At 38.8% G+C, this 16,392-nt stretch overlaps 1 protein-coding gene across 2 annotated transcripts; it reads right to left on the bottom strand.

Annotated features, from left to right (window-relative positions):
• Positions 1-243: 243 nt before the first annotated feature.
• On the bottom strand, positions 244-16,295 carry VPS37A (VPS37A subunit of ESCRT-I). 2 transcript variants are annotated; one of them, XM_084204312.1, is made up of 12 exons: positions 16,058-16,295; positions 12,473-12,547; positions 11,599-11,713; positions 10,635-10,735; positions 9,523-9,739; positions 8,473-8,543; positions 6,253-6,380; positions 6,106-6,164; positions 5,946-6,014; positions 4,149-4,292; positions 3,327-3,407; positions 244-3,136 (listed from the first exon to the last, which is right to left on the bottom strand). In XM_084204312.1, exons 1-11 carry the CDS (start codon positions 16,180-16,182, stop codon positions 3,327-3,329), a joined length of 1,185 nt encoding a protein of 394 aa, XP_084060438.1. In that variant the 5' UTR covers positions 16,183-16,295; the 3' UTR covers positions 244-3,136. The 2 variants fall into 2 exon arrangements, with proteins under 2 accessions (XP_084060438.1, XP_084060439.1); XM_084204313.1 differs by lacking the exon at positions 16,058-16,295 and adding an exon at positions 15,863-16,004.
• Between the last annotated feature and the right edge of the window lie 97 nt (positions 16,296-16,392).

Raw genomic sequence — 16,392 nt, 5'->3', positions numbered from 1 at the left:
AACAAATGACCCAGTGTGGACCTTTCCAACCTGACCCATTCTGTGATTTAGCAGTAAGAGCAGGTATTAAAATTAGGCAAACCCCAGAATCAATTAGCAGTTATAATACAGAATGTACACTCCCCCCTGCAAACAACTGCAACATCAGAGCTGAGCCATCTCCTTACACTTGAAATTCTTCTTCATTGAGTTGGCTTTCCCACTGGGAGAAATCTGAGTATGACATTGTGCAAAGCGCCCAAGAAACAAGTCATTGTACATAGCCTTTTATTACAGACTGCTTAAAAGTTCTCTTGACATATTTCAAAACCCGTTAGAATATGCATCAACAGCAAGCTGCCATTCTCTTACACTTTATGGGAAACTGGATTTACACCTACATTCCATATTTGGCAAAAATTGAGGTAAAGAATGTGTTTAACAGTGGGCTACCAGCATGCTAAAAGCAAAAATCCCTAACTCTGATAGAGTGTTATCAGTGTTCTACCTAGTCTTCTGGCAAAAGTAGACCAGGGAAGGCACAACCAATGTAGGACTAAAACAAAAGAAAAACAAAACAACAACAACAAAAAAGCCGCAAAAACCACCCCAACCAGCATCAGGCAGGCCCTTAAAGACCATAAACAGGCTGGACATTCTGGGATGTGACAGCATTCCTGCAGCTAATCCAGTATACATCATCATTGAATACAGAGTCTTCTGTGCCTTTTTTCTAGAATGGGCTTGTGACCACAGAAGGGGCTAAAAATAAGGGGAAAAATCCAAAGAATTGTAACAATGACACCAGAGAACAGAAAGGGAGAAAAATTAACTTTTAAATCCCTTGTAGGTTCTACTCCACTACCATCAGAAAGACTCCACGGAGAAGTTCCCAATTTGAAAACTTGCTCACTAAAGGAACATAAGAGGAAAAGCTGAAGAGTTCAGAACTTGTACTAGCAAATCCCCTGAAGGTGACCTGGCTAAAGTGTTCAGTGACAGCAGAGCACAGTAACACCTGGGAGATGAGAACAGAAGCCTGTCCTCCCACCCTGTTATAAAACATACAAAGAAGATACTAGCCCAATACAGCAAGAACACCAGATGTCTGGTCATCCATGCCTTTCTCTGTTCACAAAAAACAACAAAAAAAAAGAGATCTGCACAGAATTGTGTGTAGTCTTGAGAAAGACTCAGAAAGAGATCAGAAACAACAACTTGGCAGAAAATGAAATGGGATTTTGCCAAGAAGGTTACAGTGATGACTTACACCTAACTCTTCTCCAAAGCTGCAGAAATCACACTACTCGTAGACACAAGTTCAGAACCACTTAGATGTTTACATAACGTAAGGCTTTAGTTAGCACATTAGCAGGAGTGCTATGTCAATATACAGGCAGCACAATTTTTGGAATAAGAACCTCTAAAATTATTGCTTAAGCATTCCCCTTAGAAAGTGCTGATTTTTTTTCAGACACCGAAGTATCTTTGATTTGGACCACAGATCTATTTTCTTAGGACATCTAATCTCAGAATTTGGATCAGCTTTAAATTAAATCCTATAAAATACCAGTGAATAGTTTACTCACTCAACAGCTCAGGACAATCAGACAAGTGTAACAAATGGCAGGGCTGAGACTGAAGACCCACTAGCCTGTGGAACAGATTTTTGCACTTACATGATTTTGCTTACTCACTTTTCTCCATTCAGAAGAAATATCACATTTTGCTGGAAGAATGTGAAGTTTATGACTGAAGATCAGTGATAGAGAAAAGCACACACTTGCGCTGTAGTCTGAGATTTGAACCTACCTCATGTTCTATGATCCTATCTAGGTAACAAACAGGTAGAGTCTTGGCTAAGAGGTTTATCTCGAGACTGCTTCCTGACAAGAAAGAAGCAGGATTTCTGATACATTACTTAATCAGCACTTCATTCTACTTACAACTCTCAAAATTGTACCACTCCTCCTTGACTGTCTCCATGAAAACCTAATGCATTGAGAAGGTTTAGAAAAAGAATGTGCCTTCTCACAATAGCAAAAGAGAAAATACATGCCTGTATTTAGGACCTGTATTTTTCTCCTACAGAACACTGCATTTAGTCCTATCCATTCTCACCAGATATACCCCATCCCAAGACTGTCAGATTACCAGAGGCAAGATTCATTGATTAAAGCACAGAATTGAGTTTCACTTCCAAATTCGATCACTTGCCTTAACATACGACATTATGCAACTCCAACTGAATTAGTTTTTGTTTCTTAGCATTAGGAAAAAACAACTATTTTCCAAAGAACTTCAGAACTAGTTTTTGTAAAGCATTTCTGAGTTCCTTACATGATGAAATTATTTATATTGCATAAAACAGAAACAGGAAGGTGACCTGCTTATTATTCCTTTATGAACAAAAAAAAAAAGAAAATGATCGTGTTAGATGAAAATTGTGTTTAATTAGTGGTAGGTACCAAACCACTCTTGAAATCAGTGCATCAGTGCTACTAAGCAACATACCAAATCTATGCAGATATTATTTATTCTATTTTGATTCCAATATAATTTTTTCCAACACATCCTTTGCTTAATCCCCAATCTACTTATCCAAAACACAATACAAGCTATACTTAGTTTTCTGTTATTACTTAAAAGTAAAAAAACTTGTTCTTTAATATTTTGGCTTCAAGAAAAGACAGCTTGTGAATCCACTGGCAATCTCCATTAAGAATTTGTTTTAGTTTCCAAAGTCCTATCAACACTCAAAGTCTTCCACAGATTAAGCCAAATCTATGGTTAAAATTCAAAATACAAAAGATATGAATTATGTTTTTATAAAAATGTAAAAAGCTAGTCAAAATTACATGTTTAGATATTTAATCTCTGAACAATGGAGTATAGCAGCAGGGAACTTAAATATTATAACTATCAACAATAAATACAAGAAATTAATGCAAAGATTGCAATAGAAGGATTCTTGAGTACAATGAGAATATAAAGAGACATTCTAATTTGTACAAAAACCATCCCAACTCTGTATACAATCTCTTCTATAAATACAACCAGATAAGATGAAATGCTTATTTGCAAATAATAGATATTAAAAAGTGTGCTTTATTGGGGTTTTCATTCGTTCTCTTGGCAGGTGTAGTTTGCAGGAAGTCTGTAAAGACAAATTTCCATAATTAGGTATTTTAATTTTTCCAGAAGTTATATTTTAAACACAAGTAAAAACAGATGCAGAACATACTTGATTTCCACAGAAAGTGTTATTAGAACAATAAACACTGTAATCCATTAGCAGTTACCAGGTGTGTAACAATAAGGTAAATTGTTTAACAAACCATGTTTACCTATAGTGGAGCATGAAATTGGCTGTGCATTGCTATTGCCTGTTGAAGTTTTTCCTCTTTGGCTCGTCTGCAGTGGCAGAGCTATGAAACAAGACATACAAGACTGAATTCTAAATGCTGTTTTTTATAATGCATACTGCAGTTTCTCCTTAATGATTTAGCTATTTTACAGGCTCTTTAAAGAAAGAAAACCCCTCCTGACCTACCTCCCTTCCAAGCTTCAGGTTGACCAATGGTCTATACAGATAATATTATTCGATCCAAAATTGTTTATAAGAGGATTGTTTCCAATGTTACAAAATATATTGATGGGCACCTTTAAAGAAAGGTACACTACTTGGTAAGTGACTTTTATCACAGCATGAGCAAGAATGGTGGTTTTTGAACCTCAGTTACTTATTTGATGATAGCCATCAACAGTATTTGTTTAAGAAGTTTAATAAATTAAACATTAAGGTTGTTTAATGCAACATGTCATTTTATGTCAACCTTCCAAATTTGAAATTTACCATGTGGCTATCTTCCCCTATATCTATACAAGATACAGAAGAAATTGGCACAAAAATATCTGCAACAGCACATGAATATGGTCTAATGCAGGAGACCTTTGCACTCCCAAGTTAGAAGTATGTGCCTTTAGAATGCAGATTGTAGTCTAAATAAACTGAAGCCATTTAAGGATATTTTTTCCTTCTTTCAAAAGCTCCCTAAAGCACTGTTCTTTATCACAGGACTGCTCAAACTCTTAAAAAAAAGAAGTCCTAAATTTATTCACTGTGTGTTGTACATCTCTTGGGTTAGAAGTATTTGTATATTACATACCGTTCTCTTTTCCATGAAACTACTAAGAAAGTCATCTATCTCTGTTTTGCCTTCCAAGAAGTCTTCTGCAATAGTATCAGACTCCTCTTCAGCTTCATGAGCAGCTACTTTAAGTCTGGCCTGCAGAGCACTTGGACTGCAACTCTAAGAAAATAAAAAGGCCAATGTAATATTAACCTGTCTGTTAAAACTTACATTTCCAAGAAGATAAATGACTACATAAATATGGAATATGTGGATAGAGAACTATTATCACATAAAAGATTAAGTAACCAGATGAAGTTCCATCTCCAAGTTACAGCACAGCTTGTTAAACTAGAAAGGTTTCAATGTTAGAAAAGTGTTTCTAGTTTAGGTCTTGATACACAATCATTCACACAAACGAATGAAGTTTTTCAACTTTTACCCTACAGTGTAGAAAGCACTCAGCTTGGAAATCTGACAAGTTCTCAAGTGCATGATTTCTGAGTAGAACTAACATTTCAAGTGTCTTCAATAAATAGGGTCTACTTTTGAAAATCAGTTGTGAACCTGAGAAGTATTAAAAGGTAAAAAAGCACTTACTGTTCAGCTTTTAAATACCCTTGAAATGATTGTGGAGAAGACAGGAAAGCAAAAAGCACCTACTCAAGAAGTAGATGGACTGCTAATCTATATCAGTATAGTAATTTTTCTGTTTTTATAAACCTCAAACCTTACTTCTGTTTATTGCATACAATTTCATTATTTTTTCTCAAATATATCTGGGCAGTTAAACAGGACATGATACACATCCAGTAGAGTCTGTAAAGAGCCAGAACTGTACAATTAAGCTATTTATAGATTTTAGATGCATGGCTTACCTTCATCTACCCTATGAAAAATCTTTTACTTATGTACTTTAAAACCTTAATGTAATCAAAAATTTCCTGTTAAATTAATCTTGTACAAAATGCGGAGAGTTTGCTTTAATAAAAGACGACTAAAATTCACTCAATACAAGTGCAAACACTTGTTCGGGAATTTGAAGGAAAGAGAGCAGGAGATACCATGTAGTGCACAGCAGACATCACTACATGAAGATATAGCATATATGGAAAAGAGCAGAAAAATTCAACTGCTACTCCTCAACTCTCAGCCTCCTATCAATCATTAAATTGAATCAGCAAATCTGATTTAGAATATTGCAGTGCAATATTATGTCCTGTTCTTGAATGGTTTCTTGGAAAAATAGGTTTATCCATGGTTTATCCATGTCAACTACCTCTGCCTACTCTGAAGTCAAAGGAAGCATTAGGAGTCAGACCACCCTGATTTTCAATTTGGTTTGTTATTTTGGGGGCATTCTGAAATTCAGGTACTATGCATTCTAAATTGATGGACTATTGCATTCTCAGGCGACAAGTCTTGCAAATTATGAAGATTTCAGTGCAGAAAGTGGTTTATCAGAAGTTAGATCTTCTAATGAAAACCCTGGTAAACATACCAAGAAATTATTCTCCTTCTCCAATACTTTCTGAAGTAATAACTTCTACCCTATTTGCACTGTAAAACATGCAAGAGCATATTGTGTTAAGTAAGCATGCCTAGAGAATTGCAGAATTTAAGTTCCTGAAGTTATTGAGCACTTTCATCTGGTACAGTTTTACAAGCTCATTATGTTAAATAAGTACCATTAATTGAACAAGCTTAACATACTTAATCTACTTCATATTAAATGAGAGTTTAGCCAAAAGAATACTCTTAATGGTTAAAGATACAAATCAAAACTTCAGATTTATCAAAGTATTCTTAAAGGATGCCATATAGGAATTATACCTCACTAAGTTCATGCTGTCTTTGCATCTTTTTTTCAAAGGCTGCTTTCATTTGCGTGAGTTGCTCATACTGGAAGAGGAAGAAAAGGAACATTATCACCTTGAAAAAATTCCAGATGTTACCACTCATATTTCTGAAGATGATTTTATTGTTAACTTACTTTATCCAACACTGTCTGTCTTTTTGCTTCAAGACTAGGCTCCAGCAACAGGTTTTTTTCTGAAAAATAAAATCACCATTACTACTTTTTTTTAAAGGATTTAGCTCACAGAACAAAGCCAAACATATTAACATTTTGACAGCTTACTTGCCAGCTCTTCAATGCTTTTCACTAACTCATCTCTATCAGTAATGACTTGCTTCAGCTGTGGAAGAGTCACAAACTGTTCCAGTAACACCTCCTCTTGCTCATTCATACTGGTCAGCTGTGATATACTGTACTCAAACAGAAAGAAAGTACATTTAAATCTGAAAACACCACATGTAAGGTAATTAATTTCTTCGAAAATCTGAGGCATTTTTTGGGACTTTACAAACACATGACACTCGACCGCAACTTTTTTTTCCACTTTCTCCTAGAGCTCTACTATATGCAGCAGTGAATTTAAAAAGCAGCATATTAAAAAATATCTCCCATTTCAAGCCTTACTTCCCGTAAGGCTACCATAGTGGTTGACTGTGTTGAGCAACCAGATACCTACTCAGCTGCTCTCTCTGTCCCCCTCCTCAAAAGGCTATGGAGAAAAATCTCAGGGGTTGAGATAAAAATAGTGAAGTCATTTACCAGTTACAATCACATACAAAACACACTTGGAAAAATTTAACTGAATTTATTGTCAATTACAGTAAGAGTTGGGTGGTAAGCAAGAAAGGCAAAAACTAAAACACTTTGCTCCATTTTTCCTCAGGCTCAACCTCATTCCTTCATGCCCAACACTACGTCCCCCCGTATCCCTCTCCTTGGGGTAAAAGGGCAACTGCAAGTGTAGCAGTCAGTCCCTAACAGTTCATCTCTGCTTCTCCTTCCTTCTCACATTTCACCCCTGCTCCACAGACTGCAATCAGTTCCTGGCAGGAGAGACTGCTCCAGTCTGAGTAATACCTGGCTGCAGCTTCCTTCAGGGCATATCTGCCTGCTCCAGTATTGGGTCCATCCTGGACTGCACTCTGGGCAACTGCTTCAGCATAGACCTCTCAGCTACAGGGTACATTTTTAAAATACCTGTTCTACTGCAATCTTTTCCAAAACTTCCGTGGGCTGTGGAAAAGTAACTGCTCTGGTACTTGGAGCACCTCCTCCCCCTTCTTCCCTGACCTTGGTGTTTGCAGAATTATCACATTTTTCCATTCCTCCCCTCAATCCTCAATGCTTCTGCTCTTTTCAAAAAGTTTTCAGAGGCAGCGCCTGCTTCACTAATGGACTCAGCAGTCCTGTAGTGGGTCTGCTGCCAAACCAGCTGTGCCTGGCACAGAGGCAGCTCAGGACCCTTTCTCACAAAGGCCATTGAAAAAGCCCCCTTTACCAAAACTGTGCCACCTGTACAGAACAGAAGTATTCAGACCAGACTGCAATACCACTGTCATTCAATTAAACAACCACAGAAGAATCTGGAATTTTAATCCAGTTTTCTTGAAAGGACCAGGCTTGATTAGAATGTTTTAACAAATTACACTTCCCTGCAAAAGTCTTAATTTGCTGTTATGTAATAAGGATGCTGCCAGAATTTAAAAGCTAAGTCAGCTAAACTAAACAGGCTCTTTGGAAAGTGTCAAAGCAAAAGAAAAAGCCACCCCAGTTGAAAGGACTGAGTTTTCAATTGCTTAACTACAACACCACCAGAAAAAGATCTGAAGGAGCTTATAGCAAATTTGTAACCTATTCTACCCCACATAACTGATCTAGGAAACTGTCTCATTTCATCTGAGCAAGCTGCTGGGAGTAATAACTAATACAGTTTGTTTGAATAACAACAGATGAAAATATTTGTGTAGTATGTGTATAAAGTATTTAGATGTAGAGTGATTTGCACTGGGACAGCAGACACATTTATCACCTAGATTTGTCTAACCCAGCTTCCCCTGAACATGCTGAGCTGTTCACAAAGCAGTTCCCCATTTACCTTGCACTACAAACCTTTGGAATTTAGGAGAATGTAATTTTTGAACCAGCCTCAAGCTGTCCCATTTCCTCTTTCAAAAGTTATACTTATTGAATTACTAGAAATTAAGTCCCTTGCAAGGCCTCAGAAAATAGCAAAACACTGATAGTAAGAAAATGTGAAAATAAATACTCATTTTCCTCGCGTTGAATCAAATACTGCTCCTCCTGACAAACCTCTAAAAAAGCAGCACATTTGCATATAAATGACTCCAATACTTTGGTATGTGGTAGTTCTCCTAATTGTAATTTCTACAAAACCCTTTCAGTGATGAGTACAGACCTCTGACAAAAATCAGATACAGTCAATAGTACAGTACAGTGTCTTTCAATAACTATGGAAAGTCCAACTACCTTCTGAAAGTTTACCTTAATTCTGAGAGTTCTGGAAAGGTATCAGGAACATCAGGCATCTTGTATGTAAATCCATTCTGGCCAACCTGAATCAAAATTGAGAAATGCTTAGTAGATTCTTGAAGTGCAGTTTCTTGATATTTAACCTGATTAATCAAGAACTGAAGATGAATATTTTCTAGCAAGAAGAGAAGCAGAAAAAGCAGTAAGAAGCAGTAACACTAGTCTCTGAACAGCAAACAACTCAACCAATGCAACAAAATGCTTGAAGATGTTTGGGGTGATGTGTCATAAAAGATGAGTCACTTTTGGAGGAAAATAATTCTGTTTTGCCATGTCCTTCATCTGAAAACAGTTGTATGACTGAGGAAATACACAGGAATAGTAAAACTCAGGGAAGCGAGAACAGAGAAGGAGATTGATATTTTGATCTCTTTCATGAGGTTTTTAAAGCTATAATCCTTCAGAAAATAAATCTTTTAGACAAGAAAAAAACAGTTGTAGAAAATTTAAATTCCATAAAGCCAAAAAAGTGTCTTCCAAGCCTAAGAAAACTTGTTTCTATGGACATGATTTGATACAAGACTAAACATTTAGATACAAAGTTTTATTTAAAATAAAATTCCTTCCAGAGTTCATCAGCAATAGGAAGCTTGAGTATAAACATACAAGATAAAACATTACATATAAAGACATGAGATTGCACATTGCCCTCACCTAATAGGTTCTGAGCAGGAAAGAAAAAAAAAACATTTTCTTTGGTTAGAGATACAGCTACAGCTGCCCTATGGGGGAGTGCAGCTTCAACACAAAACCCCCTGTAATCTAAGACCCTTAGCATAACACTAGTTTCATTGAAACAGACAAACTTGCTGCTTTGACTTCAAATTCTAAAAAATTCTTCATCAAAGCCAGAATGACAGTTTTGTTTCCCTAGCACCAGCAAAACAATGAAGTGCACTCACTCAAGTGCTTCCTTGAGTTTTACAGCAATGCCCTGTGTGCCCCTAAGGGAACTTACGCCCAGTGTCCAACAGCTTAAGCAGCAAAACTCAGCGCACCGACCTGAAGCACCGCTTCTGCTGTTGGAACAGGCAGCGGCAGATCAGCAATCAAGCCATAGGAGGGAGCAGCAGGCTTGTCTGTAGTGTAGCTTGAAGAAACTGATTCAGAAATGGGCATGGGTGCCATTGTTCTGTTTGTTTCTTGAGGTGGATATGGAGGGAGAAATGGAAACCCCTGAGGAGCAAAAGGAGGCATTCCAGCTGGTTTGTTGAAAAGGCTAAAAACAAACAAAACCACAACCATGAGCAACCAACTGTTTACAGCACATCTCTTGTCATTTGAATTATAATTACCAGACCACATATAATAAGAATGAATTTTCAAGTGACCATAAACTTTGTATTTTCTGTTCTCAGTTACTTCCAATGTAATAAGCCTTTCTGTCTAATACTGCAATATAGTTTAGAATTCCATTAATCTACATTCTTGTAGAACGGCCGAATACACACTTACACTCTTAATTATGAGAAAACTACTTCTCAAAAATTTGTGACAGCATAATTTTAAATTATTTTCATACTAAAGGTGTGAGAAAAACATCTATGTCATATATTAGTTCTTATTTATGGTATAGCATTTAATAGCTTGGGCAACACACACGTAATTACTTCTAAATAACAAGAATGCCTTTTTTTAAAATTCACAACTGCAGCCACATCTAAACTTAGTATCATCATCAGCTATAAGAACCACAGTTGTACTGATACAATCTGAATTTAATACAATTCTTTAAATCACACAATTTCTGTTGCATCTGGTACAAAAGGAACTGCCCTATGCCTGGGAGATTATGAACAGAATATGAAAAAACACAACTGCTCAGATCATGAGATACAGCAAATTCCAGATTTCATCTGGTAATGTAAAAATTTCTTTTTCAAGAAATTGGACATAAAGTTACATTAGGCATGTTGATCCAGTAACTCCAATGAAGTCTAGTTTCTCTTCTAAAAACAATCAGGTCATCCACCATGCACATAAAATTGTGCAACAACAGGGAATCTAATTCTTCCAGCATATCCATTACATTACTCCTGTCTCTGCCCTCCTTATAATTGGTTTAGTTGCTTTTTAAAAAATTAATAGACATTTATTATGTTTAGATAACTTACTATGGAAATGATGTTGAACTAGGAGCTGGAACTGGAGGATTCTTCCAAAACTCATCCAGTAAACTCTGAATAATTTTTCCAAGATCTGAATGCATTGTAAACTGGGAAAAACACAAAACAAAATCCAAAGAAGAAGAAAAATTATGTCTGGAATCCAAGAGTTCCAAAATGTGCTGAACTTGATTGTTTATTATACCCATGTGACAGTGCTGAAAAGCCATTTCAGACATACTAGCTAATCCAAACTGTATATACATAAGCTCCAAATAAAGTGATAAAGCAACCCAGAATTGAACAGAAACTAGAAGTCTTTTGTATATTCCATTATCAGTGGAGAGTCAATGAAATACCACATTTCTATTGAACAACCAAAAATCCCCACTTTAGTTACCAAGTTACATTTGTGCAAACAGAAGAGGGAAAAAAAATTCCTCAAGGAATTTTAGGACAAAGGCACTAACTACATTCTAAAAGAGTCAGAACCTCCATCTACTCAAGAAAAAATAGGACAATCTTGTTAACAAAAAGACCAGCATATTAAAATCCTGAATATTCGAGCTAAAACCTTGACGCCATTCTAATAGGATTAGGCTAGAAAGAACTATGTTACAAAACTGTCTTAAAGCATCCCTCTCCTTTATTTGGAATACACTGGAATGTCATTGGAAGAGCTGTGCAATTAAAAATAGCAAAAAAAATGTGATAGTAATTTTCTAAGCCTTCATAACTTAAAATAGTTTTAGATACATGGAATACTCGAGTCAGAAATGGTATCAGTAAAAGAATAATTAGAATAACTACAGAACACTTCTGAATTTGTTTTTTCACGCCCTGAAATACAGTTTGAAAGAGATTAGGATCTATACTAATCTTTTTTACCAGGAGTATTAACAATAATCTAGTGTGACATGTATTAAAACTGCTATTAACAGTAGATCTGTGTGAAGCTACAAATTATACATACATTACTTATTAATGGACCAGTCACATATACTCCCTGCTTGTCCATTAAATGATGTCTCACAGGTGGGAAAACACTGATGACTGGTTTTTCCTGAGGAAATTGAGGTGGAAGCAAACTGCAAATACAAGAATAATTATTACTACAGTGACACCCCATGATAAAGTTTGCATAAAAAGGCTTCTTATGCAAAGAAAAGGTACAATTAATTACATAAACATACTTCTCTATGAGATCCGTTATGGACAAGTACACGATGAATGAAGCATAAAAAGGATTATTCAGTTACAAAATTTGAAGTTCAACAGATTGGAGTACCTGACTTCCACAAAACTGAAGAGAGCATTTACTGGGCAAAATTGTAAGTATAACAAAGGGAGCAATTATCACAGAATACTCTGAGTTGGAAAGGACCCACAAGGATCACTGAGTCCAGCTCTTAAGTCCATGGCCCATACAGGCACTGAACCTGCAGCCTTGGTGTTATTACAATAAATCATTTGAGTTATGATCCAGAAGCTTCACCAGGGTATGAGTATGGAGTTACAGGAGACTAAGAAATTACCAATCAAATTTATTTTCAGTGGCAGGGAATCAAAGTTATCAGAAATCCTCAACTCAATCCTAGTTACCTTCAACTAAAATCACACAGCTATCTTAGGAACTGAGAACAGTAAAATATGATTTTGCTCCCAGCTGAACATCTGTATCTTGTACAGAGCCAATTCCACCCAGATCACTATAACCTCTAATACAAATCGAGGTTACGGTTCCTGAAATTAATTATGAGCTGGGAGCAGCTTATATTCTATTATCACTTTTTTTTAGAATTATTTTAATTCTCAAGATGTGCATAGACACAACCCACTCTACTTACATGTTAATGTTAATTGTCAAGTTGTTTACAGTAAATGGCAGTCGATATTCCACATCTTTCTGTATTTCTGCAATGCTGTCAAAGAAAAAATTGTTAGCATCCATTGCATGGACATGATAACAGCTGAAAGTCTGAAAGAAATAAGCACGACCTCAGATATTTGTACTCAGTTTAGTTTTGAAAAGCCCTGTAAGAACAAAACTGAAAATGCTAGAGTAAGCTAATAGTTTTCAGCGTTCTATATTGAATATTAAGATTAAAGCAAAAAAAATAGTGGATTTAACATTTAAACCTCATACATGGTCAAAAGCAAAGGAACTATATAGTAGGAGCAATCACACTACTCACGCTTCTGACAACAATCTCAACTTACTTTTCTCCCATTACTGGCTTAATTTAAGGCAACACATCAGTGTTTTTTTAATATACTGAATTTTATCTGATTAAGCATTTACTTCACCAAGGCATTATATCAAGTTCACATTGCTCTGCAAGACTGCCTTCAGATCAATATGTAGAACATTTATTAGATTAGGCATTCTTCCTTAATAGATTACCCTAAAATTTAACAGTAGTTTTTACTATGTGCACCAAGCTCACTTGTACTTGCACAAGCTTTCAAGAATTATATGGAGTAGAGTTACATTCAACAATGTAAAGCTCCAGTGACACTCAAGATCCAGGCCCTCCTGAAAGCACTGATGAGCCTTACAAAATCTAGTAACGTCAAATCCAAACTTGTTTTTCCTGCAACAGGTAAATAACAGAGGGAAACATCTTGAAATGAGCTACATTATTAGAAAGTTGATTTCAATACTCAAAGCTTTTTACAATTTCTATGCACAGCAAGACTGTTTTGAAAGAGAGCATACCAGAGAATGTGGAGGAGGCGGAGATGAAGACTTAGCTCAGAAGCAGAATTTCTAGACAATACGAACATATCTAAGCTGAGAGTAAAAGACAGAAGGGCAGAAAACAATCTTCCTCTTATAATGAATCAAAACAAACTGTAAAAGCAGACTGATTGCTCTTCCATGTATTTTTCCTGCTTGCATCTGGTTAATAATACTGTTCTTGGTAACCTAGGCTTCCTTGTACAGGGGAGGGAACACAGCTCCAGTGGCAAATAATGGCAGATGGGTGGTCCCAGAAAACATCTTTTGACCCAACTTCAGAAATGCTCTTCCATCCACAGCCAGGTACACTCCACACAAGTCCTTTCTCAAGAAACCCAAAACACATTACCTGCAAATGTGTGTTAAGAGTAGTACTGCAAGTGTTTTGTGTCCTTCCAAAGCACTATTGGGGCATAGAATTTAAGACTTCAAAACTAAGTCTTTAAGAGCTTGGGGAACAAATGGGAACTCAGCAATGGATCTTGCTTTCTGCAGCCTGATCTTATTCCTCTCACAGACAACTCAGTATTTGCTCTTTCCCTGTGAAATCACATGCTGTTTGAAGAAATTATCAAACATCTTCAGCACAGAATTCAAATCAAGAGTTCTGCTGTGTTACACCCCACACCACTATCTGCACCTTCTCATTCTTAACTGAAGGATTCTCCCTGGAATGTCTCATGCCCGTTTCTGCCCTGTAATCATCTGTCACACTTTTCATTAGCCTGCTGCAAAATCCTTCTGAGAAGGGTATATAATTACCTTGCACTCATGTGGAAACTGGGGAGGAAGATGAGGACAGGGAGTAAGGAACAAGAAAGCCAGAATCTCATTGAACTGTTCAAATAGTTATAACCCTGCTTAGGAAAAACCTTGAACTAATAACCTTAGCTGCCACTTCCCCAAGTGGGAACGAGTACACTGGAAAAATTATACATTCTTAACTTTGTCTAGAACAACAGCAAATATAAAAAGACTCTTTTTTAAATGCAGAGGTTTTATTTCAAGCTCCTAACCTGAGAGGGATTGTGTACAGGAAAGCTAGCTGCTTTACTGAAATTAAGATCACATATGACCTATGAGCTTTTATGACCTAACAGAACACAAAACAAACCGGACTTAGTCAACTACAGCAAACCAAGAATTTTGAGCATTTTGGTGAAGAGCAACAACAATACTCATACAGGAATAACTTTTGGGCAGCTACTATGTCCCTACCTCTCACCTCAATTCCTAGCTACAGTATCCATTCCCCCTCTGCCTGTGCTTGAGCTGGTGCCTGCACAAACAGTAGGAAACCATTTCAGCAAGCTGACTGACAAAACCTGATCCCCTTTTTGGGGACTTAATTCAGGATGAGCTCGTCTCAATGCCAGATTTTTAAGAAGTGGGTATAAACACAAGATCAAGGCCAGCCTAACAAAAACTTTTAAGTTAACTCATCTCCTCTATGCCCACAGGAACAGCTCTTTAGAAAAATGAACTGTCTCCAAAATATCTGTGAAATTAGCTCTGAACAGACTTACGCTTATTCAAGCAACAACACTTAGAATGCCATCATATTTATGTTTCCTATGTGGTAATTCAAAATATCAGGAATGCGAACTATCTGCAGTTATTAAACCTAGAAATGCATTTAGTATCTCTTCGACTCCTAGTGTCAGTCTGATGTGACAGGAAGCATTTTCTGTCCTTCTTCTGAATTGTTTTGGAGGCACCTACCATTTCAGTTCTACAGAAACCCTAGGAAGTTATATGTCAGTAGAATGCTTACTTCACTCTAACTATAACTTCAAATGTATGAAATGTGGATCTCCTCATAAAATGTGAGCAGTATTAAAGGACTAGCAAAACAGGGCTGCATACTGCCAAGAGGGAGTACCTCAGAAGAAACTGTTTTGCTTTAAAATCGTGGATGTTGAACAGGAGTAAACACAACTGGCCTTTTCTGACCATCTAAACAAAACTAGTTTTTAAGGAGCAGCCAGTTTTTAGCAGGTAGCACTGAACACCAGGAACAAGAGTTTGTTACGCCAGTAGGGCTGCTATGCCACTGTGCCACTTCTAGCAGGCCACTGTGGCACACAACTCCTGGATGCTCTACGTTTTAGTCTCAACTTTTAATCAACTGCGCTATTACAAGAAGCTTCCAGAGAGGTTTTATCCCAAGACCTACTCGCGTCACTTCGAAGACATTACAAGCCACCAGCAGTCTTTCCGGTCAATGGCAAGTGAAACCGGGCACGGCGACTTGCGCCCGATCCCCCAGCCAGGCCACACCGAAGCCAGCGGGGACGCCTCCCCGACAGCCAGTTGGACTTTCAGTTTCCGAATTCTTCCTCCCAGCCTGCCGGGGTCCCACATCGCACTGTCCTCCGGCGGGGACCCCGCGGCACCGCAGTCCCGCCCGGCGGGACCCTTCGACCCCGGGACAGCGCGGGGTTGGGCCGGCCCGGGCTGCGGCGCCGCCGGCTCGGGGGCCCTGTTTACTCACACAGCAGTGAGGACCCAGCCAGGCCTCACGGGGAGGGAACGGGGCAGCCGGGTCCCCGCGTCCGCGCATGGAGAGATACGACACGCTACCGACACGCTACCGACGCAGCGCGGCCCCACCGCGGCCCCGGGACAGGCGACACGGCGCGGCCCTCCCGCGCCCGCCCCCGCCCCCGCGCCCGCCGCGGCCACTCACGAGGCGTGCGCGGCGCGCAGGGACTCGACCTGGCGCTGCCGCTGCTGCTGGAGGCCGGTGCGCGCGGGCGGCGCGGCGGAGGCGGGGGCGGCACCGCCCTTGCCGAGCGGGAACAGCCAGTTCATCGCGCGCGCGGCGGCACCGGAGGGGCGCGAGGGCACCCGCGGCACCGCGCGCACCTAACCGAGCGCCCGCGCGCGCCTGCGCGCGACGGCGGCCCCGCCGCCGCCGCCGCCCCTGCCCCGCCCCGGAGCCGCCGCCGGCGGGGTCGCGTCAGCGCCGCGCGCCGCGACCCGAGCGGCGGAGGGGCGGGGCGAGGGGGGAAGCGGCGGCGC

The sequence above is a fragment of the Fringilla coelebs genome (genome assembly GCF_963513975.1).
Source record: "Fringilla coelebs genome assembly, chromosome: 4".
NCBI classification, from domain to species: Eukaryota; Metazoa; Chordata; class Aves; order Passeriformes; family Fringillidae; genus Fringilla; species Fringilla coelebs.
The sequence above is the reverse complement of the archived record's forward strand: the minus strand, read 5'-3'. Positions and strand labels throughout refer to the sequence as shown.